General features: G+C 35.4%; 1 protein-coding gene across 1 annotated transcript in view; it reads right to left on the reverse strand.

Annotated features, from left to right (window-relative positions):
- LOC131816701 (uncharacterized) overlaps positions 1-25,096 on the reverse strand; it is an 85,843-nt gene that overhangs the window by 45,472 nt on the left and 15,275 nt on the right. The window contains exons 8-28 of the mRNA XM_059149640.1: positions 24,197-24,250; positions 22,877-22,981; positions 22,352-22,405; positions 21,492-21,596; positions 20,838-20,894; positions 20,111-20,215; positions 19,160-19,213; positions 16,225-16,329; positions 14,470-14,523; positions 13,708-13,812; positions 12,657-12,707; positions 11,239-11,343; positions 10,359-10,412; positions 9,597-9,701; positions 6,080-6,133; positions 5,318-5,422; positions 5,095-5,148; positions 4,706-4,807; positions 4,130-4,183; positions 2,682-2,786; positions 1,869-1,922 (exon numbers count right to left, since the gene is read on the reverse strand). Coding sequence (XP_059005623.1) covers positions 1,869-1,922; positions 2,682-2,786; positions 4,130-4,183; positions 4,706-4,807; positions 5,095-5,148; positions 5,318-5,422; positions 6,080-6,133; positions 9,597-9,701; positions 10,359-10,412; positions 11,239-11,343; positions 12,657-12,707; positions 13,708-13,812; positions 14,470-14,523; positions 16,225-16,329; positions 19,160-19,213; positions 20,111-20,215; positions 20,838-20,894; positions 21,492-21,596; positions 22,352-22,405; positions 22,877-22,981; positions 24,197-24,250 — 1,641 coding nt within the window. The remainder of the gene's footprint in view (positions 1-1,868; positions 1,923-2,681; positions 2,787-4,129; positions 4,184-4,705; positions 4,808-5,094; positions 5,149-5,317; positions 5,423-6,079; positions 6,134-9,596; positions 9,702-10,358; positions 10,413-11,238; positions 11,344-12,656; positions 12,708-13,707; positions 13,813-14,469; positions 14,524-16,224; positions 16,330-19,159; positions 19,214-20,110; positions 20,216-20,837; positions 20,895-21,491; positions 21,597-22,351; positions 22,406-22,876; positions 22,982-24,196; positions 24,251-25,096) is intronic.

Raw genomic sequence — 25,096 nt, forward strand, 5'->3', positions numbered from 1 at the left:
TGTGTGTGTGTGTGTGTGTATGTGTGTGTGTGTGTAGTTAAGATTTACTCTTTAAGCAATTTCCACAAATACGATATAGTATTGTCAACTATAGTCACCATGTTGTACATGTTGTACATTGTATCTCCAGAATTTACTCCTCTTATAGCTGGAGATTTGTATTCTTTGATTATCTTCACCCATTCCCTTCCCCATTCCCCTGCCTCTGGCAACTATCAGTCAGTTCTGGGTTTGTTTGTTTGTTTGTTTGTTTCTTCTGGATTCCAGATATAAGTGAAATCATATAGTATTGTATCATACTGTTTTTTTTCTGTCTGACTTATTTCACTTAGCATAATGTCCTCAAGATTCATCCATGTTGTTGGAAATGGCAAGACTTCCTTCTTTTTTACAGCTGAGTAATAGTCTAGTGTGTGTGTGTGTGTGTGTGTGTGTGTATCTCCTATTTTCTTTATTCACTCATCTGTCCATAGATACATTGTTTCTGTCTTGAGTATTGTAAATAATCCTGCAAGGAACATGGGGGTATAAACACCTCTTTAAGATAGTAATAGTTGTTTACTGTTACATGAATACACATGCTGAAAGAGAATGACTTCCTAATCTAGTATAACTGCGAAAATTTTCAGGCAAAGAACAAAACCACAATAGATTTGCATGATTCCTTACAAGCAGAGTTACAATTTAAAGAATTAAAAGTTAGAATTAGAACGTTTTCCCCCAGTGTTAGACATATAGGCCCAGGACAAAGTGAGGTGGGACAGGGTTGCGCAGCTGTAACTGAACAGCACTGAACAAAAATCTCCACACAGAAACAGAGATCGTATTTGTTTCTTAAACTCTTACTCTCAGATTATTTTCTCTGCTCCTGCTCACATTTTGGAATAAATGTTAAACCTTCCTCTCTGCCTCCCACTTTCCTCCTTGCTCCCCACTTCCTTCCTTGCTTTCTTCCTTCCCTCCTCCTATCTTTCCTTCCATCTTTAGTTCTGTTCATATGTTTCTTCAGAGAAAGCCTGAAAAATGCAACCCGGTAGAAAACTTTCATCTAAGACAAAGTAAGGGTTATTACCAGGAAAAACACAGATGTGATACAAGCAGCAAAATGTGTTATAATCTATTGGTATACATTTTTTAAAAATTAATTAATTAATTAATTATTTTTTAATTTTTTATAAACAGGGGTACAGGTGTGTGAATCACCAGGTTTACATACTTCACTCACCAAAGCACATACCCTCCCCAATGTCCATAATCCCACCCCCTTCTCCCAAACCCCCTCCCCCCAGCAACCCTCAGTATACATTTAATGATAACTAGGGAGAGAGCCCAAATGTCCTTCAACTGATGAATGGTTAAAGATGTGGTACACACACACACACACACACACACGCACACACTCACACACAGAGAAATATTATTCAGCCATCAAAAAGAATGAAATCTTGCCATTTGCAATGATGTGGATGGAACTAGAGCATATTATGTTAAATGAAATAAGTCAGAGAAAGACAAATGCAATATGATTTTACTCATATGCAGAATTAAGAAACAAAACAGATGAACACAGAAGAAGGGAAGGAAAAATAAAATAACAGAGAGGGAGGCAAACCATAGAGACTCTTAATTATAGAGAACCAACTGAGGGTTGCTGGAGGGTAGGTGGGTGGGGGAATGAGCTTGATAGGTGATGGGGATTAAGGAGGGCACTCATTGGGATGAGCACTGGGTATTCTATGTAACTGATGAATCATTAAATTCTACTCCTGAAACCAATACTATATGTTAACTAACTTAAATTTAAATAAAATTTCAAAAATTTAAGGCTTAGGGATATTTCATGTCTCCTCTTTGTACTTCTTACTCACTTTTATTATATCTCACACCCTTCAGCAACCTGTTCTGAAACACCTTTTCATGAGCTGTAAGAGAAGGCACAGTTCAGATCTCTAGGAAATTGATATGAAGAGTCACCAAATCATTATAAATTATATGACCGTAGAAGATACATTTCAATGATTTGCTTTAAAAATTAACCTATTTTATAGTTATACAATAAGGACATTTAAAAATATAAGTGTTTTCCATAGTGACAAACATACCAACTCTTTGGAATTAGAGACATTTATTGAACTCTCTCATGGTGCAATTCTAAAAAATACATTAAACTGTGTCTTTCTTTTTTTTCAGATTTTTTATTTATTTGAGAGAGAGAGAGAGAATGAGAAAGAGAGAGGGAGAAAGAGAGAGAGCATGAGAAGGGGGAGGGTCAGAGGGAGAAGCAGACTCGCTGCTGGGCAGGGAGCCTGATGTGGGACTCGATCCAGGGACTCCAGGATCGTGATCTGAGCTGAAGGCAGTTGCTTAACCAACTGAGCCACCCAGGTGCCCATGTCTTTCTTTTTATTCCACTGATGTCCTATTTCTCCTTCTGATTTTTCATTGCTCTGATTGAAAAACTGTGGCTGATCTGAAGGGGAAGTATTAGTCACTTGGACAACTATATGGCAATGTAGTGATGAATCTAAAATTGTGTTTGAAGCAGTAATGACAGAATTTCTATCAATCTAAGGCATTTTTTAGGCAAAACTGTTCTATTAAAAGATTGAGAATGGGTCACATTGATCCATTAAATCAAGTTCCCTGGATGGCAAGTTGGCATTTATGTGGCATTTACTTACCATCAATAGGTAGTGTTTTCAGTAAGTGTTTGTGCTCCGAATCTGTAAGCTCAATCCCCATGCCTTTCAGAATATTTTGTAGGTCACTGGCATCAATCTTTTCTCCTTTGAAAAGATGGAACAGTTGTAGGTTAAAATATGAAGGGACAATCTAATTATTTTAAATCATCTAGACATACACTTCTGCTGCTCTAGTACTAGTATTTCTAGTACTAGTACTAGTACTAGTACTAGTATTTCTCTAATATTCCCTGGTATTTCTCTAATACCAGAATAAGAAGGAAATGCAGAGTGAAAGATTTCTGATAAAAAGAGTCAAATGGTAAATAAAAAATAGAATTTTTCCCTTAGTAATACTAAACAGGAAGGGGTGGCTGGGTGGCTCAGTCAGTTAAGTGTTTGCCTTCAGCTCAGATCATGTTCCTGAGGTCCTGGGATCGAGCCCTACATTGGGCTCCGCGCTCAGCAGGGAGTTTGCTTCCCTCTCTCCTCTGGCCCTCTCCCTGATTGTACTCTTTCTCCCTCTCTCAAATAAATAAATAATGTCTTTCAAAAAGATAGTGAACAGGATATATTCCTGATACTGAGAATAATACCACATAGTGCAGAAGCAAATCTGATCATATAGTTACCTAAAAATAAGTTCAAGAGACGGTTAGTATAATATAATACAGAATTAACAAACTATGACATATTTTACTTTATTTTGTTAAAACTATGTGATTAGTTGGCAGCAGTGGACTTATTATTTTTAATGTTCCACTCTACTTTTACTGTGTCCATCTAGTTTTTGGTCTATAAGTACCAGCCAGATAGTTTCATTGGAAAAAAAGAAGCATCAGAGTATAAGACTTATTATGAGGAAGTTATCTTTTTGTTTTACTTATAAACTCAGATCATGTTAGATTAATCTATTGATTAGTAGATGCAAATATTTATCAAAATGAATGCTGAATGGGCGCCTGGGTGGCTCAGTGGGTTAAGCCGCTGCCTTCGGCTCGGGTCATGATCTCAGAGTCCTGGGATCGAGTCCCGCATCGGGCTCTCTGCTCAGCGGAGAGCCTGCTTCCCTCTCTCTCTCTCTGCCTGCCTCTCCATCTACTTGTGATTTCTCTCTGTCAAATAAATAAATAAAATCTTTAAAAAAAAATGAATGCTGAAAATATGTGAATTTATAGCCAGTTTGAGAACATGTTATTAAATTTTTTTTTTTTTTAAGATTTTATTTATTTGACAGAGAGGGATCACAAGTAGGCGGAGAGGCAGGCAGGGGGGCGGGAAGCAGGCTCCCTGCCGAGCAGAGAGCCTGATGTGGGGCTCGATCCCGGGACCCTGGGATCATGTTCTGAGCCAAAGGCAGCAGCTTAATCTACTGAGCCACCCAGACGCCCCTAAAATTTTTAATGTAAATCATGATTTATTACAAATCATTTATAACAAATTCTTACCTGTAAAAGCTTTTGCTTTATCCTTCAAAGTTTCCAAAGCAACTTTATTATCACCTGTAACAAAAATCCATAACTTGAAGCTCATAAAATGATGTAAAACACATACACATGTATATATGTAAAACACAATGACGTAAAACACAACCCCTCCCCTTCACATTATAATAACACTTAAGTGTCCTGGACATCTTATTAAGCACTTCAAAAAGTCATTCAATAAATATTTACTCAGAATATGTTATGAGCATAGAGTAGAAAAAAATTAAAATATTAAAGATATACTTATTTCAAAAATGTAAATTTGACTTTCTATTTCATAAAATATTAACTGTTGAATTTGACAATGAAAAGATAGGATTCAAAAGTGGCTTTCTTGTTCTTGGAATTGGGAAGACTCTTCTAGCGACTGTGCCACCAGTATCCACAAACTACATTCCCAGTTTCTTTGTCAGTGTCATTGCCTCATCTCCAATCTTGACATCTTCTGCATAAAAAGTTCCCTTATTCCATTCCTCTCATTGCTAAAAGGTACATAAAATCTAAAACTCAAAATCCAACAGTATTTCATATGCTCACCACTGATGGGCAGGTTTTGTTTCAGATCTTCCAGTTCCTTGTCAGTGAGCTCGATTCCCATGTTACCTATAACGGTTTCCAGGTTCTTGACGTCAACCTTCCCTTAATCAGAAAGAGAAAGGCCTGTGAGGAAAATTGAGTGACTCTAAAAAAGTTATTTTTAAGTTTAAGTTTTTTTTTTTTTTTTTTTTTAAGAGAAGATGGGTCTTTCTGCCAAGGCATAAAAACTAAAATTTTATTACCAAAACATGGATACCACAAAGTCCAACTCTGGGCAAATACTTACAATAAGGAGTATAGTAACAGAATCAACATGGCAGTTAAGGTGAATGGTAAATGTAGTTACTGTTCCAATAGGAATTCTAGGTTTATAGTGACTTTTTACTCACCTGTAATAGCTTTCACTGCTCCCATCAAGTTAGGCATATCAACATTCCCATTTGCTACATAAGTCCAAAAGAGACATATAATCAGTGACATGAGCTTAGAAAAAGATATAAATTATTCATATAGTATAATAAATTCCAGCTAAATTTGACTCATCCTAATTTTAATGGATATTCCTATAAAGAGAGGAAAACCAGATGCCCTAGTGCTATCTCTTGGGCTCACCATCAACTTGTAGTTGTCTTGACAGTTCAGCAAATCCCTCCTCTGTGAGCCTCATTCCCATATTTTCCAAATTAGTATGGAGGTTATTAGTTTTCATCTTCCCACCTTAGGAAAGAGACAGTGAAGCAACATTTGGAAAAAAAAAGGTATATATAGCAAAATTAAAAAAATATAGTAAAGCTACTAACTTTAATGACCGCATATTATTAAAACAAAAGAGACAAAACATAAAACATATTTCATGCCTCTGTTATGGTTACATTTCAGCAAGATTAAAACCCCAAATAGACCTGTCCACTTGAAGACCCAAAGAGAAAGTCAAGAGAAAGTCGGAATGAGAATTGTATTTCCTTTAGTCTATTCTTTTTGACAAGCCTACATAATAAAACAGGGTTAAGGGGCTTGAACAAATAGAACTACAGGCCACTAACTTAATTACTCAGCACAAAAAGTAGGGTTATTTTTGTTTATTGATTTGACATATTAGGTATCATTGTAGCTGACCATTGCTCTTTGAAAATGATTAGGGTTTTTTGTTTGTTTGTATTTCATAGGATTGATTTTTCTTTTTGAGAAAGAGTTGAAAAAAATCTAAGAAGATACTGGACTGCCTTCCAAAAGAGAGTGCATATTAACAACAGATAAAATGTAGTTATGCTGAAAGAATCATAAATAAAAACTTAAAGAGGGCCAAGGTTCATGCTTAGATGATATATCTGGAGAATCCAGATAACATGCCTTATAATTTTGTTTCTTACTTACTTTTAGGAGACTTCATAGCCTTCAGTAACCTATTACGATATAACTTTCCATTGGCTGTAAGAAAAGTCAGAATTCATGTAATGGTAAAATGAATATGAGATTCACAAAAATAGCACAAGTAGAGTCATTTTGGAAACAGAAAATCTAGTCTTTTATCAATATACAAAAATTGATTGTATATCTATACTGTTGCAATAAGCAAACCAAAAAGGAAACTAAGAAAGCAATTCCATTTACAAAGCATCAAAAAGAGTAAAATGCTTAAGAATCATTTTAACAAAAGAAGCACAAAACTTATACCTTGTGATTCACAGACCTGTACCCCTGGGGATAAAAATATATGTTTATAAAAAATAAAAAAATTATAAAAAAAAAAACTTATACCTTGGAGATTATAAAACATTGTAGAAAGAAATTAAAGAAGACCTAAAGAAATGAAAAGACACCTAAGTTTATGGATTGGAAGACTTAATATTGTGAATATGGCAATACTCCCTAAATTATTCCATGGAATCAATGCAATTTTATAAAAAATTCTAGTTGGTTTGTTTGCAGAAATTAATGAGCTGATCCTAATATTTATATGGTAAAGCTGGGGCCCCAAATAGCAAAAATAATCTTGAAAAGGAAAAAAAAAGTGGGGTTCTCACACTTTTTTAATTTAAAGATTTATTGATTTATTTGAGAAAGTGAGCATGCTGGCTTGTGAGTGTTCATGGGGGGAGGGACAGGGCAGAGGGAGAGAATCTTAAGCAGTTTCCCTGCTGAGCACAGAGCCCCATATAATGTTCAATCCCACAACCCATGAGATTATCATCTGAGCTGAAACCAATAGTTGGACACTTAATGGAGCCATCTAGGCACCCCATACACTTTTCATTTTAAAAACTACAAAACTACAGTAATCAGGACAGTGGGATACTGGCATTAAAAAAAAAGTGGATATACAGATCAATGGAATAGAATTTTGAATCCAGAAATAAACCTTCCAATTTATGGTCAATTGACTTTTAACAAGGTTACCAGCACCATTCAGTGAAGTAAGAACGGGCTTTTCAACAAATGGTGCTGGGACGACTGGATATTCACGTGCAAAGAGAATATTCTTTTGGATCCCTATCTCACACTATATACAAAATTAACTCAAGATGGGGCAGTTGGGTGGCTCAGTCAGCTAAGTGTGTGACTCTTGATTTTGGTTTGGGCTGTGATCTCAGGGTCATGAAATTGAGCTCTGCATAAGGTTCTATGCTGGGTGTAGAGCCTGCTTGGGATTCTCTCTCTTCCTCTCCCTCTGCCCCTGCTCAACTCTCTGTAAAAAAATAAAAATAAAAAATTAACCGAAGGTGGATCAAAGACCTAATTATAAGTGTTAAAACTATAAAAATATTAGAAGAAAACAGCTGTAAGTTTTCTTAACCTTAGGTTAGACAATGGTTTTTTAAAAATATATGACACCCAAAGCACAAGCAACAAAAGAAAAAAATTATAATCTGGACACCAACAAAATGAAAAACTTCTGCACATCAAGGAACACTATCAAGAAAGTAAAAATATAATTCACAGAATAGGAGAAAACTTTTGCAATCATATATCTGATAAGGAACTTGTATCTAGAAAACATAAGGGACTTGTATCTAGAATATATAAAGAACTTCTATGATTCAGTAATAAAAAGACACCTAATTTAAAAATGGACAAGGGATGTGAATAGATTTTTCTCCAAGGGAGACATACATTTAGCTAATATACACATGAAAAGATGCTTAACATAATTAGCCACCAGGGAAATTGAAACCAGAATAAGATACAACCTCACACTCACTATGATGTAATCAAAGGACAGATAACAAGTGTTGACTAGGATGTGGAGAAATTGGAACTCTGATGGACTGCTGGTAGAAATGTAAAGTAGGGCAGCCACTCTGGAAAACAACTTAGCTGCCTCAAATGGTTCAACATAGAGTTACCATATGACCCAACAATTTCACTCTTAAGTTATATACGCAAGACAAAAGAAAATATGTTTCCATGTAAAAACTTGTACATGAATGTTCAGAGGAAAATTATTCATAATAGCTAAAATGTGGAAACCATCCTAACATTCATCAATCCAAGAATGGATAGATAAAATGTAGTATGTCCATACACAGCACATTATTCAGCTGTGAAAAGAAACAAAGTACAGTTGACCTTTGAAACAGGGGTTTGAACTCTGCATGGAGTGTTTGCAATGCTGTAAATGTAAATGTAAATGTAAATATATTTTCTCTCCCTTACAATTAATTTCTTTCCTTCCTTCTCTTCTCTTCCTTTCCTTTCCTATCCTCCCTCCCTCTTTCTCTTTCTTTCTTTCTTTAAGATTTTTATTTATTTAGAGAGAGAGAGAAAGAGAGAGAGTACGAGCAGGAGAAGGGGGGAAGGGTAGAGGGGAAGGGAGAGAATCTCAAGCAGGCTCTGTGCTGAGCATGGAGCTGAATGTCAGCTCATGACCTGAGCTTGTAATCAAGAGTCAGAGGGCCACCCAGGCACCTGTCTTCCTTATGATTTTCTTAATAACACTTTCTTTTCTCTAGCTTACCTACTGTAAGAGTATATAATACATACAGCATACAAAACGTATATCAGTGGACTGTTTATGTTGTCTGTAAGGCTTCTGGTCAGCAGAAGGCAATTAGTAGTTAAGTTTTTGGAGAGTCAAAAGTTATTACAGATTTTTGTCTGCTCAGGGAGTCAGTGCTCCTAGCTCCCATGTTGTTCAAGGGCCAACTGTACTGAGAATATGTAACAGGATTGGGAAGAACCTTGAAACCACTGTGCTAAGTGAAACTAGTCACAAAGCACCACATATTGTATGATTCTATTTATGTGGAACATTCAGAACAGGAAAAGGGATATAGAGAGAAAATAGTCATTGCTCAGAGCTGAGGGGCATGGAGAAATTGGAAGGTGACTATCAGTGGGTCTGGGGTATCTTTCTGGGATAATAAAATTGTTCTAAAGTGAAGGCACGATTTTGTGAATACATTAGAATTCACTGAGTTGTATGCTTTATTGGGTTAATTGTATGATACGTGGATGATGTCTCAGTAATTCTGTTAAAAATGTTTTACTCCAAATTTTCATCTTTATGTAACAATGAAATTAAGGAAGAGAAGCCTTTTTCAATATGACAAACTTGTCCTCTTGAGTAGGCTTACTATACTGTATAAATATCTTCCCTTTCTTTTTAATTATTTTAATTTCTTCTATTGCTCTCTTATCTCTTTTTCCCCCTTCTTCTGGTATAAGCCCTGAAGGGCAATAGAAGACATTTGTTCTGATGGCAACTTACATCTGAGGAATTGCTTGGCTTCTAAAATAAACTCTAAATGACATTCACAGTTTTTATATGTAGATTACATTTTGGTTTCTAAAAAAATGTTCTATGATGTTTTAGAAGAAATTAAAAAGTTGCATGCAGATCCACAAAAATCTAAGTTCCCTGGAAGCTTACACAGACACTTGTATGACTCACCATCGATCGGCAGTATTTTCAGCATCTCCTCTAGTTCCTTATCTGTAAACTCAATTCCCAGATTTCCCAGAACATTTTTTAGATTACTTGACTCAATCTTCTCACCTTTGAAAAAATAGGAAATTTGGTACACACCTTTATTTCACATAACAGTAATTATTTCTAGTGAAAAAATTATTTTAGGATAATTAATATCATCTTCTCACTTTCTGATTGAAGAATAAAGTAAAAATAAAACATTTCAACAACAAAATCAGTATAGATGTTAGGTCAAATTTATTTCCTTAATATGAGCAAGAGAGTTTCTTCTAAAAATTAGGGACAGACTACTTGCAGAATAAAATTTGATCTATTGATTAAAAAAATAGATGCTTACATGAATTTTTCTTTGAAAAAGTATTTTAATTAAAAAAATAAGAATTAAATGATAAATATAATGAAGACATTACCTCAATCAATTTTAGGCTCCATTCTGATTTTCTGTGTCATTCTATATGTGGTTATTAATCACTGGTGAACTGAATTATATTATTGACATAAACAACAGAGATTATAGAACTTGAAAGCAAGGATAGCATGGTAATTTCATTGTAAAAAGAGATAATTTTATATCAATACATGAAACATTAGAGACAAATACTTTATTAAAAATAAAGAGAAATACCAGAATTTATAAGTCAATGATGGAGTACTAGGAAATATCAGAAAAAAAATTTAATGTAGATAATAGGAATCCTAATTTTATGGTAACTTTTCTCTCACCTGTAAAGTCTGTGATGTTTTCCATCAGTGTCTCTAGAGGAATTTTCTCATCAACTATAGAAGATCAAAATCACAGTATATTATATTATAGATCTCATATGTTTTAGATCTCATATATCATATAGATCTCATATTATGAGATACAATACAAAGTTGGTGGAAAAACATAGGAACAACTATAATAGTTTTACTTCTATGTGTCAGACCTCATCCTAATTGTTATATATGTTTATTTAACAATTTTTTAAAAAAGATTTTATTTATTTATTTGACAGAGAGATCACAAGTAGGCAGAGAGGCAGGCAGAGAGAGAGGGGGAGGCAGGCTCCCCGCTGAGCAGAGAGCCTAATGCGGGGCTTGATCCCAGGACCAAAGGCAGAGGCTTAACCCACTGAGACACCCAGGAGCCCTTAACAAATATTTTTGAACACACTTTCTAGATTATTATTCTCTCCAGTTTTTAAGATTAGCATGAATGGGAGGAACAGCCCAACATGAAAACCATACAATTGCAGTGATGCAATTTGGCCTATAATATCTCAAATTTATTTGTGTTAGAGGAAGTTATTCAGAAGTGAGTGTGCTGAAAGAATGCTCCATTCTTGTATTCAGAATTGGAAAGACTACTAACCATGATACTTGCAGAGAGTATGAAAGTTATATAAAAACACATATAAAAAAATCTTTCAATTTTGACTTTGTTAACTGGATACTCATAAACTCAAATGACATTCTCCATGTTTTAGTCATTGCTGTGCTATATCACCACTTGGCTCTTGGGCCTTCCCTTCCCCTTATGGAAAAGGACATTTCTTTCCTTAAAGATTCTTTTAACTAAACACTCTCCATGGTTAACCTGTGTGTCTGATAACATCCTTACCACCAACATGCATGTTTTCAACTAGATCTTTAAGTTCTGTATCTGCAAGCTTGATCCCCAGGTTGTTCAGAACGGTGTCCAGGTTGTTGATATTGACTTTCCCACCTAAGAAATGTAACAGTCCAAAGGAGAAGTGCTTACACACTTTTGATACACATATTCCATTGTGAATTTCTTAAACAGTAGATCATTACTCATATAATACGCACACTGTTTCAGACAGGTTATATACTCACTAAAGCCTATTCAAGGATTTCCCCAAAGTATACTACTTACCTAAAGTAAAGAATAATTGCTCTAAAGTGAACATAATAATAATAAAAAAGAATAATTTGGGAAAATTGCCACTTCTTTGGTGCCAATACACTTGTATTGTTTACTAGTAGAATATATCTTGTTCACTAGTAAAATATACTTCTCCATTAAACAAATAAAGTGAAAAAATAAATTAATTAATGTTCAGCAATTTTAACACAGAGACCAAATATTTTAAGCCCTCAACTACAAAATTCGAATTAAGGCTACTTCCCTTGAGATTTGTCTTGGGGACCAGCCTACACAAACACAAGGTTTTAAAGGGCACTCAGTACTGAAATTAGTTTGAAAAGGTATAGAAATAGAGGCTCAGAGTATGGACAAGTCTCTCATAAGTGAATGAGAAAGGGAAGAAAGAGATTGAGTTGTGGCCAAAGAGGTATGAAGAGTTTTAGTTTGCTTATTTTATAGGATGGGATACGCTGAGCATGTAGATGGGCTGAAAGGAAAGCTTGTCCACTGAGGAAGAGGTTGAAAATGGTGAATGGGATGAAGTCTTAAAGATGTGGGAGAGAACGGAGTCAATCCTGTTAAGGCTTGAAGAGGAAGAGCTACTCTTCACTCATCCTTTGATACTAGGATAGGTATGCTTAAAGATACCTGTAAAGGTAGGCATTGGGGATAGAAAGTTGAGGGTTATCAGTCTTGCTAGCCTCAATTTTCTTGGAGAATTAAAAAAAAAATCTGGTGGAGAAAAAATAAATGGTGTTCAATAAATGCTCAGGGAATTCTGGTACTGGAGGTAAATATTCTTCAGTTCTCAACGGTTGTAGATTGACTTTTGATGAATGAACTCAGTCTAGTTTTTTCTGCTATTTATTAAATTCCCTGAATCATTGTTAATCCTTTCTATATTTTTTTTTTGCTATGCAAACTTGAAATTTGATATTTTTCTTCCTGAAAATTTGGAAAATGACAAGAAAGTATGGTGCTTTACTTCCAAGATAGAACATGAGATTATCTGCTAAAATAAAGATTGAGCTCTAAAAAAGTATACATTTGCAATCAGTATATATGACAGATGGCAGCAAATTCATATTTCAGAAACAGTATAAAATGAAGATCTCATATTCATTTGTATTCTCATTATGTTTCTCACTCACCTTTAAGAGACTTCACACCTTCTAGCAACCTGTTCTTGAAGACTTTATCATCTATAAAAAAGGGTACATTTAAGGTCATGGGGGAATGAGGTGGCTTTTCACTAAAATTATTTCAGTAAAACTGGGATTTTCATGATATACTCTAGAAATTTCCCCCATTAATATAAAGTATGAGAGAGGGGCGCCTGGGTGGCTCAGTGGGTTAAACCTCTGCCTTCGGCTCAGGTCATGATCTCAGGGTCCTGCGATCAAGCCCCACATCGGGCTCTCTGCTCAGCAGGGAGACTGCTTCCCCCCCCCCCCCCCCCCGGCTCTGCCTGCCTCTCTGCCTACTTGTGATCTCTCTGTCTGTCAAATAAATAAATAAATATTAAAAAAAATATAAAGTATGAGAGAAAATTAGGGAAAGCTTATAACACGGTAAGTCTATCCAAAATTTAGCGCACAAGGTGCCCTATAATATACACAACTTTTTTGGTAACAGCACCTCTCACCTTTTGTCCCCTCACAGTTTAACACCCCTCTTTCTCTTGTTTACTTCCCACAATTGCCTGTAGCTATCTACAAGGTAAGGGTATCCTCAGAAATTTATTCCCTTCAATGGTATGAGTCAGTATGTTGGAGATGCTTATCCCAAAACTGAAAGATAAACTGCATAGATGGACAATTCCCTCAGGAATAAGTAAACATTTGAATTATTTTGAGATGGATATAATTTTTAAATTTATTTTTGCATCTTAGCAAATGGGGATAGTGTGAGTTTTAAAAAAGAGCTCAAAAGGAAACAGAACAAAACAAATGAACACGGGGGAAAAAAGAATAAAACCAAGAAACAGACTCTCAACTATAGAGAACAAACTGATGGTCACCAGAGGGGAGGTGGGTAGGGAGATGGGTGAAATAGGTACTGAGGATTAAGGGGGGCCCTTGTGATGAACAGTGGGTATAGAAGTGATGAATCACTAAATTCTATAACTGAAACTAATATTACACTGTATGTTAACTAACTTTTAAACACCCTTTAAGGTCACATCTAATTTGAAATATTTACCATCGAAAGGCAGACTTTTCATCAGCTTCAAACGTTCCTTATCTGTGAATTCTATTCCCATGTTTTTCAGAAGAGTTTTCACATCTTTGGCATCAACCTCCCCTCCTTAAAAAAGGCAGACATCATGACATATATGAATTTAGAGGATCATTTAATGATTCTAAATAGGAAAAATCAATCTATGGCTACATAGCTTGAATATGTACAGAATAAAGAACGAAAGCCAATGAGACCTCTCCAAGTATAATACGACATTCACGAAAAAAGAATTTGACCTTTAAATGCTAACAAAAGAAATCACAATCATATTGACAATGGCAAAGCAACTCTGAACCCAGTGAAACTGACATTGTGTATCTGTCTTTTCAACTAGAATACTGTAAATTAATTATTCAAATAATTATATCAAGTAAGATATGTTAGTCTCATTTTTATAAGCTTTCTGTAGTCTTTACCAAAATTTTACTTCATATATTATTTTACTAATATAGAATTTGGCTATATTGCATGGTGACTAACATAACATTAAAAAAAAAAGATCCTTGTACCTGGGCCCCTTCATTAAAAAAAAAAAAAAGAATATGGCTGTTCTAAAAGAAAGAAGAAAATATATAAATAAAAAATATACCAGAAAATACATGAATTGTTAGTAATTTAATGAATAAGGAAATAAATGCCATAACTAGAAGGCAATTGAGGGATAATGATAAAATATAATTACTATAAATACTAAATGTCTTGGATTGATAATTTCTCACTTACCTGTAGTAACTTTGACTTCATCCATCACCTTTTTCAGACCAACCATCCCATTAGCTACCAAAAAAGGCACAATGCAAATAATGTCAGAAGTACAGAACACAAACGTAAGACACATATTTAGTGGAAACAATTCCATGAAAAATTCCCCATATTTTCATTTTACCTGAGACCATCTATTAAATGCCTGGATCTCAGGGAGTTAAAATGATCTCCGTTAATACAAAGGTCTCTTAAAAAAAAAAATACAAAGGTCTCATATCTTAGAAACTGGGTCAGGAAAATTGTGTTCTTCCTCATGTTTTGGATGCCATTATAAGCCATAGTTGAAGATAGCGGAGTTGACTAGGTATTCTGGAAACTTTACTTCATGTAGCAACAAACAGCTGAGAAATGGACCATTAATCTAGCTTGGTATGTTTTAAGACTGCTTCCTGCAGGAGATAATGCACGAACTATATTAATGTATCAGAGCGGCTGATCTAAAATATGGAGGGATGGAAAAAACTTCATATGGAGAAGCTGAGAAAAGGGAAATGTAGAGGGCTATCATGCTATGTGTGTGAAACTACAAATAGTTCAACATGGCTTGAACAGAAGGAAAATGCGAGAAGATATTCAGATGGGCAGATGGAGACTGAAGGTCTCATGCACTATAAGAATCTTTGAATACATTTTAGAGTGAAGATTTTGGTAAACAGAAGGATAGATAGAAAAATGGGCCTGTTGTCTTCTCTATAAATAGATTTTCAAATCCTTATTATTTTGCTTTCTTATTATCTAGACCTATTAGATTCTGACAGTACACTCTGCAATTCTTGGTATACACAGGGAAAGGTGATGCTACTTTGATTATTTGTAATGATGATCCAAGATTTACTCTGACTTTAAAATCAGGCTCTCCAGGGGCACCTGGGTGGCTCAGTCAGTTAAACCTCTGCCTTCAGCTTAGGTCATGATCCCAGGGTCCTAGGATCAAAACCTGCATCAGTCTCCTTGCTCCGCAAAGAGCCTGCGTCTCCCTCCCCTTGTACCTGCTGCTCTGCCTACTTGTGATCTCTCTCAGGGTTTGTGTCAAATAAAAAAATAGAATCTTTAAAAAAAATCAAATTAGGCTCCCCCCAAGTATCCATAGATAAACGAATGGATAAAGATGGGATACACACACACACACACACACACACACACACAGGCAAATATTATAGCCATTAAAAAGGATGCGATCTGGCCATCAGCAACAACAATGCGGATGGAGCTAGAGGGTATAATGCTAAGTGAAATAAATCACTCAGAGAAAGACAAATACCACACAATTTCACTTATCTGTGGTATTTAAGAAACAAAACAAATGAACAACAACAACAACAAAAACAAAAACAAAAATAAAAAATAAAAACAAAAAGAGAGAGGAGACAAACCAAGAAACAGACCCTTAACTATAGAGGACAAACTGGTGGTTACCAGAGGGGAGGTCTGTGGGAGAACGGATGAAATTTATGATGGGGCTCAATGAGTACACCCGTCATGATGAGCACTGAGTAACATACAGAATCGTTGAATTACTATACTGTCCACTTGAGATAATATAGCATAGTATGTTAACCTTATAGGAATTAAAATTTTAAAAACAAATTAAAAAAATGAAATTAGGCTCTCCTCCAACCTCTCTAATATGCATCTGTCAAATCTATCTATTTTTAAACACATTAGATATAAAGCAAAATAGAAGATGCCCTGAAGATATCTGTAGGAGCTCACCATCAACTTCTAGGTTTTCTGAGAGATTTGCAAGTTCCTCTTCTGTGAGCTCAATTCCCAATTTTTTTAGAGTGTTGTCCAGCTCATTTGTACAAACCTTTCCCCCTTAGGAAGGAGACAATGTAGGAATTATGAAAAAAGTATATAAGTATATTATACCAAAATTTTGCATGCATATCAACATTCTATTTTTTGGTTTTTATAAGGTGAGGTGATGAATGTAGTAATCATTTCACAATATATAAGTGTATCAAATATCACACTGTATACTTTAAACCTACATGTTATATATCAATTATGCACCAATAAAGTTGATAAAGAAAAGACTATCCCATGGCCAACTGAATGAGGAAGAAAAAAAAAAAAAACTGAATCTGAGCCACTTTGTCTTCCTGTTCCTATGTGTCTACAAGTAAAAAAAGGGATGACTTTACTGGTTGGAGTGATTTATTCTGACCATCAGGGGAAACTGGGCTGCTGCTACTACACAGTGGGGATAGGGATAGATATGTCTAGAATCTAGGACACCTGCTGGTATTCCCTTGTTCTGTGATTAAAGCTAATTGTAAATTAAATAACGCAATACAATAGAGACAGGTCCGACAGTGGCCCTTATCCTTCAGGAACAAAATTTAGGGTCACCCACCAGGTAAGGAGGTAGGAGCAGCTGAAGTGCTTGGTGAGAGAGAGGGCAATATGAAATAGAAATGCAAAAGAAAAGATAAATACTAGCTATATCCACGTGATCAGTTGCTAAAGGACTGCACAAGACTGTAACAGTTATGAGTATTTAACCAATTCTTTTCTTTTTATCTCCTCCTCCATTTTCCCTGCATCTACATGAGATTTGTGAACAGTAGCTAGTCTTATATCATTATTTAAATTATAGGATGTCAAGGAAGAATGTGAGTCAGTTAGAAAATGAACATAACCTAGAGATGGATAGTGATAGCTGGGATTTTGAAACATATCCTGAGAAGAGGGTTAGCATAGTTTTGGTTGTATGAGAAACTGTGATTACTGTTTTTATTAGAAATATAAGAGAGGCTAAAAGATATAGATATATATCTATATATCTCTATATATATATCTATATATCTCTCTATATATCTATATATCTCTCTATATATATCTATATATCTCTCTCTATATATATATCTATATCTCTCTCTCTCTATATATAGATATATAGATATATATATGTGGCTGCCAAGTTGCCAAGGGGAAGATGATGGTAGACTGTGACTGTATCAAATTGGCTAAACTGGAATCATATTTCTAGGACTTCCCTCACCTATAGAGTTCTGGCAGGCCACAGAAAATTTTGCAGGAGATCTGGAAGGCACAAGTGAAGGAGCTACTCCTATACTCTAAAGGTCAGTGTCAGGGGGCCCCTGGGTGGCTCAATCAGTTAGACATCTCACTCCTCAGGTCATGATCTCAGGGTTGTGAGGTTGAGCTTAAGATTTTCCACCTCGGGGCACCTGAGTGGCTCAGTGGGTTAAGCCTCTACCTTCGGCTCAGGTCATGATCTCAGGGTCCTGGGATAGAGACCCACATCGGGTTCCCTGCTCAGCAGGGAGCCTGCTTCCCCACCCCCACCCCCGCCTGCCTCTCTGCCTACTTGTGATCTCACTCTCTGTGTCAAATAAATACATAAATCTTAAAAAAAAAGAAAATATTTTCCATCTCTTCCTATGCTCTTACTCCCCACCAATCCCTGCCCTGGCTCACACACACTCTCTTTCTCTCTCAAAAAATGTGAAGTGTGTAAACCTGGTGATTCACAGACCTGGGGATAAAAATATATGTATATAAAAAATATATGTTTATAAAAAATAAAAAATTAAAAAAAAAATATAATCAATCAATCATAAATGTCGGTGTTGGGTTCCAGGTGCCATTACAGCTCCTGATAATGTTCTTAATCTTCTGGATCACCTTGTTGGCATAGGGTGGAAGCCAGGCATCCAGATCTGGCTCTCACCACTTCTAGTCTTAGGCTAAGCACATGTCTATCTCCTTGAAGGGAGATGCCAGTTTCTTTCTCAGGTCACTTACAGTCTTAAGGGTGGGGGAAACAAGAGAGACATGAATTCCAGTTTGTCTTCATGGGTTCTAGTTTTTTCTTTTTCTCTCCAACTTTTTCACACCAGTTTTTCCTCCTGAGTGCTGGCATTGCTGACTATGTTGATTTCAGGGCCTTAGGCCCACGACCAAAAGCAGAGGTGACAGTTTTCACAGACTTCTTTACCAGCTCTCACAATTGCATAAAATCTAATTCTTACAATAAATCTCTTATTCCATGTCACTCATAGTGATTTTGCTTCTTTAATAAAGCCCTAATGAATATAATAATCATAAATTCTATTAAAGTAAAACAGAATAAAAAAGAGAAATTTTGTGTCTTTGTATAATCATCTTTCAACAAAGTCCAAATGCAAAACAGACTTGTTCAAGTATACAAAATCAGGAAAACAGTTAAAATTAGAGCTTGTCTTAATAACAAGCCTATATAACAAAACAAATTAAGCAGTTTAAGCAAGTGAAACTGCAGACAACCAATCTAATACTTGTATGTAAAAAATAGGGGCTGCATATATATAATGTTTTTTGTATGAGTTTCTATATTAGCTACCCATAGAACTGACCAAATCCCTTGAACAAGGCTAACCCTTCCTTTCACTTATGCTGTGACTTCCTAGGTTTGGTTGTTTTTTCAGTGGGAGAGGGGTGTACACAGTTGAAAAAAAATGCGAGTATATGGAATTTCCTACAAGATAAAAATATATGCTGTTACTGGTTAAAATGTGGATATACTGAAAACAATCATAAATAAGAAATGATACCAAAGCAAGGAGCCAGGATTCATAATTGAATGGTGTCAAGTTGGGGAAGTCAGACAATATGAATTTTAACTGGGTTTCTTACTTACCATAGAGAGATTTCATACCCTTCAGCAACCCATCCTGATATACCTTCCCAGCAGCTGTGAAAAAAGCCATAATTCATGTAATGATGAAACTAACATAAAAACCACAAAAATGGCCTGAATTAAATAATTTCAGAAAAAAACATTTTAAGAAGACTTGTCTCTAATTTTTAGATTACTTCATCTTATATAGCAAAGTTTGGAAACAGAAACTTCATGGTGACAAACCTTCCTATTCCAGTACCCGAGGGAGTCTACTTGCTCAAACATGAGTATAGCCAACCTTTCTTTCTTTCTTTTTTTTTTCCCCAATTTTTAAAATTTAAATTCAGTTTAGTTAACATACAGTGTTATTAGTTTCAGGGGTAGAATTTAGTGATTCATCAGTGGCATATAACACCCAGTGCTCATTACATCATGTGCCCTCCTTAATGCCCATCACCCAGTTACCCCATCTCTCACCAACCCCTCCCCCAGCAACCCACAAATTGTTTCTTATAGTTAAGAATCTCTTATGGTTTTCCTTCCTCTCTGTTTTTATTTTATTTTTCCTTCATTTCCCCTATGTCCATCTGTTTTGTTTCTTAAATTCCACATATGAGTGAAATCATATAGAACTTCCCTTTCTTTTTATTTCTGCTTCCTATCTTTATTCTTTTCTTCATGGATCTCCAATCTCTCTCTCTTCCCTTCTCATGCTATAAACAAATTAGTGGCTTGACAAGTAACAACATGTTTAGTTATTAATGTCCACTCTTGTCTAAAGGGTTACTTAATTTCCATTATAAATACTAAGACAGGTTGCTATATACCTTCAGGTTGCTACATACCTTAGAACTCAATTTAATATTTTTTCTTTTGTACTTTTGAAAAAAATAAACAGAAATGAATTTGGAGATATTTACGCAGACGTAAAGACCCACAAAAGACCATGGCCCTTCTATGATAGCTCACCATCAACTGGCAGGGTTTTCAGCAGTTTCTCTTTTTCCTCATCTGTGAGCTCAATCCCCAGGCTTCCCAGGAAATTTTTCAAGTCACTAGGATCAATCTTCTCACCTTTCAAGAGGGGGGATGGTACATGTATGAGCTTCTGGTACTCTCAGAGTATCTCAAGTTATGAGATATGCTCTCTGCCCCTTAATGAGATGCCAATTTCAAGATGAAGAGTTAGGCAAAGATAGTCTCAATTGTAGAACCACTGAGAATGATTTATGGTATTTATAAAATACCATATTTAAAATGAATTAAAGGGAGTTTTTTTCTAAAGTTGGAAAAGACAACTTCCAGAATAAAATCTGTTGAGTGAATTAAGATAATGTAGATTTGTACCTGAATTATTATTCAAAACCATCTGATTGTTTTGGCAAGAATTATTGATGATTTCAGGGAATACATTATCTTAATCACTTCTAAGCTTCACCATACACATTTCTGGATTATGTTCAGTTAAACATTTGTGACATGAAGCCTTTACTTACATAAGCAACAGAAAACTTAGGATTTAAAATTAACATATAGTCTTGTATTCTATTGCAGAAGCCTTCCTAATGTCAATCCAAGGGGCCTTAGAAGCATGTATTTAATAATGAAACATCAGAATTAAGTAAGATACTAGAAATGCCATTTAAAAAACTAATATAAAGGGCTGAAACCCTAAGAACCTTAAGTTCTCATTTACCTGTAAAGTTAGCTTTCATTTCATTCATTGGTCTCTTTATTGAAATCTTCCTATCAACTGTAGGAGAAAATCAAAAAAGATAAAAAAGACTCAGAAAATACTGTGAAAGAAAACACAGGAGTAAAGATAATAAATCTTATTAACTTTGTGCCAGGCACTATCTTAAGCATATATGCTTACTTAAGAAATACCTACTGAACAATATTTTTCTAGGTTATTGATTTATGCAGTTTTTATTTCCTTCCTTAATATTAGAAAGAAAAACTTAAATATAAAAATATGCCATTTCAGTAATATAAATTTTACTTAGAGTTTTATAATATTTCAAACCCATATGTGTTAGTAATTGGAAGACATTCGGAAGTACCATCATCTAAGTTGCCTGCATTTTTCTATTCAAAATGTGGAAGACTGTTTTCTAGCGACCGTAAGATGGGTAAAGAGCATAAAAGACATACATACAAAGTGCAATATTTTCATGTTGATTTTGGTAATTGCCTGCTTGGATGCTGGTTACTTGTTTTGCTGATATTTATAGCTTCTTGATTATTTTCAGGGTAGATTACCATTCCTAAGGCCCCTTTCCCTCAGACCACTGGCTATGGTTCTTAAACTCTCCCAGCATGTAACTATGGTATCTGAAAACTTGCTCACCATCAGCAGGGAAATTTTTAGTCAGAGCCTTAAGTTCCTTATCTGATATCTTGATTCCCATATTATCCAGTATAGCACTCAAGTCGTTGGCATTGAATTTCCCATCTAAGGAGAGAGACAGTCCATGAAGAAAATTATGTAACTCCAAAAAAGAGGTTCTTAAACCTCTTGTTGTGAATTTCATGAACTATATATCTGTGTTCACAAAGATTACATACAATTTCAGGGGGGTCATATATTCTTTAAAGCCTATTCACAGACATCCCCCCCTCCCCAAGTAGTAGGGTTAATGATTCTTGTTGTAAAGTGTGGGGAAAAAACCCCATCAATTTTAGAACAAGAGACTAAGGACCTTATGTCTATAGAGAAAGTCAGCTATGACATTAGAATTAAGGTCCTTTTCTTGAGACTTGTCTTGGGGACTAGACTATAAAACACAAGGTTTTAAACAGCACTGAATAAATGCTAAGCGAATTCAAGTTCTGGAGGAAAATGCGTTTTACTTCTGAACAATATTTTGTTACTTGTTCAGAAGTAAAGTAGTAAAAATATTTAGTTTAGTACTTGTTGGCAGCTGATTAACTTCCCTGAGTCAGTGCTAATCTCTTCTGTTATATTTTGTTATTCAACTTGAAATCTGATACTTGTTTTCTTTAAAAGTTTGGAAAACCTTGAAAAAGTACAAGATTTTCTTCCTAGATAAGAAGTAAAAGATTGGCAGCTAAGTGTAGCTTGATCTTCAGTGGGAGCATAAATTTACAATCAGTGTAGAAAGAGAGCAGCATCCACTAATGTCTTGGAAACAGTATAAATGCGGAGCTGCCGTATTTGTCTGCACTTTCATTATGCTGCTCACATACCTTTTAGAGACTTCACAACTTCTAGCAACCTGTTTTGAAAGATCTTGTCATCTTCTATAAGAAAAGGCAGAATTTAAGTCACAGAGAAATGTGGAAAATCATTAGGATACTCTTGGGATAAATGGCTTTTCAAGAGTTTTCACTAGAAATTTCTTTTATAATAAAATTTGAGAGGAAATTGGGTGAAATTTAGCACATCAGGCATTCAACTTTTCTTCTGTCCAATCTCGCTTTTTTCACTTCTAAACAATCCTTTTCCTCTTTCTACAAATCCCAGATCACACCTTTTTTTTTCCCCCATTCTTGATAATAAGGCTCATCATAATGGAAATGCTGTTTCCCAATCTAAAAGTAAAACTGTGTAGATAGGGATTCATTTCAGGTATAAATGGACATTCTAAAAATTTTTTTTAAAATAGACTTTCTTTTTCCTGGAACTGAGGAAATGGAAATAATTGTAGAGGTTCCCACAGACACCGAAATCTAAAGCTTCTTTTTGGTCACATTAGTATTTAAAACGTTTACCCTTAGAAGGACGACGTTTTATCAGGTCCAAGAATACTTTATCTTTGAGATCTTTCCCCAGGTTTTCCAGAACAGTTTTCACACTGTTGATATCAGCCTTTTCTCCTTAATAAAAAGATTAAAATAATGACATCCAATGAATTTAAGTATAATCAAATGATTGCAAATAATAAAACTACATTATGATGCCCATACAAAATGAGGATGAGCTGGGGGAAGTGAGGGTTGCTGAGCTCTGACCAATTACACTGAGGTGATGTCATTCACAGAAACATAATTGGTTTTCTAAAGGCTAATAAGAGAGGGCAACCTCACTGGTAATCATGATAATGTACGTGCAGGACTTCCAACTATGGAGAACATAATTAACCAAGGGCCCCACCTTCTGCTTTGAAATTAATCTGTGTTTTTTTGCACAAAATCCACACCTACCATTGGCACTGGTCAAGGGCTGGGTGCAGCTCCTAAGGGAGCCCAGTTCCTGGGGAATATGATGACTTTAACCAGGGGATTTTAAAAAACAGATTATTTATTTATTTGAGGGAGAGAGAGCAAGAGCACAAGTTGGGTGAAGGAGCAGAGGGAGAGGGAGAAGCAGACACCCTTCTGAGCAGGGAGACTGATGTGAGGCTAGATCCCAGGACCTGACCTGATCCCATGACCTAACCATCCCATGACCTGAGCTGAAGGGAGAGGCTTAACCAACTGAGCCACCCAGGTGCCCCTGACCAGAGGATTCTTGAAAACAGTATTGCCAGACCTTCCTCAGACTGCATGGCAGTCTTGGATGCTTTCACCCAAACATTTCTTCCTCTTTCCTTCACTTGGTGTCAGATTTGCACTGCACTCTGACAACCTCCCAGTGTTTTCACCTCCCCTCCTTATTTTCTCTTAGGCATTTCCCATAATAATGTCCTTCACATGTAATCCTACTTCTTGGAAGGCTTGAACTAACATACTCAAAATGACAATGATAAGAAATGGGTATTACATATCTCTTTTGTTAATTAGCAAACTGCAGACGGTGTATCTTAATTCTATTGACATAAGGAAATATTATTTCTTCTTTAAGTGATTACCACAGTCTTTTCCAAAGAATTTCACCTTTTATTGTAGATTTGGGCTGTCTTAAAATAAGGAAAATGAAGTGTTTTAGTGGAAAATAACATCAGAAAATACTCTGACTTCTGGGCTACTGGATATGAAAACATTAAACAAATAGGAGGTAAAAATGATAGAATTAGCATAGCAATTAAGGCATGAAGAAAAACAGTTCCTATAAAAATTAGGCTTCTATGTTTATATTAGCTTCTCACTCACCTGTAATAGCTTTCACTCCATCCATTACTTCACTCAGATCAGCTTTTCCATCAGCTTTGAAAGGGGAAAATTGAGACATGTAATCAATGTCATGAGCTCCAAAAACATAAAAAACGGACATATATTGATGGAAAATGACAGGTAAGTTCCATTTATATCATAATTTTACCACACTTTCATTAAATCTCTGAATTTCAGGGATCTATGTATTTTCAAAGAGATGTCTTGGATATTGGAGTTTGCAGAAAGAAAAAGGTACCTTTTCCAGTGTTTCTGGATCATTGGTATTGGTCAGCTAATAGGGAACCATGAGGGCCACAGCTCATATAGGAACCACTACTGGGTGGAACTAGGGTGTTAAATGATTGTATCTCGGAGTATGCAGTACATGAGCAAGTGAAAATATGAGACTTTAACTAAAGGAAAGGGGAATGCGTAGAAAGAATCTTCCACATGGAAGAGAGTCTGAGAAATGTAGAAACAAAACAAAACAAAACAAAACCTGCCAAAAACCTAGGCACAATATATACATTGTATACATAAGCAAGGTATGGAGAACTAGAGTCAGTTCAGTATGAAGAATAATTTTTAAAATTTCAGTGTTTCAGAATTCATTGTTTATGCACCATACCCAGTGCTCCATGCAGTAGGTGCCCTCCATAAAGTATGGATTTGGAAGAGGAAAGCTGATATAAGAGAGTCAGGTTGGGCTGAGATTATTGAGGGATTTGCAAGCTATTTTAAGAAGCTTAGCCTTCATCTACTAGGCTATATAGAATCATTGAAGGGAAGTTCAGGAATCATGTGGACTGATTTGTATTTTCTTCTAACTTTCTTTAAATTATAATTACTTTTATCATTACAAAATTACATTTGCATTGAAATATAGAGTGATGTCAT

This window comes from Mustela lutreola, chromosome 15 (assembly GCF_030435805.1).
Source record: "Mustela lutreola isolate mMusLut2 chromosome 15, mMusLut2.pri, whole genome shotgun sequence".
Classification (NCBI taxonomy): Eukaryota; Metazoa; Chordata; class Mammalia; order Carnivora; family Mustelidae; genus Mustela; species Mustela lutreola.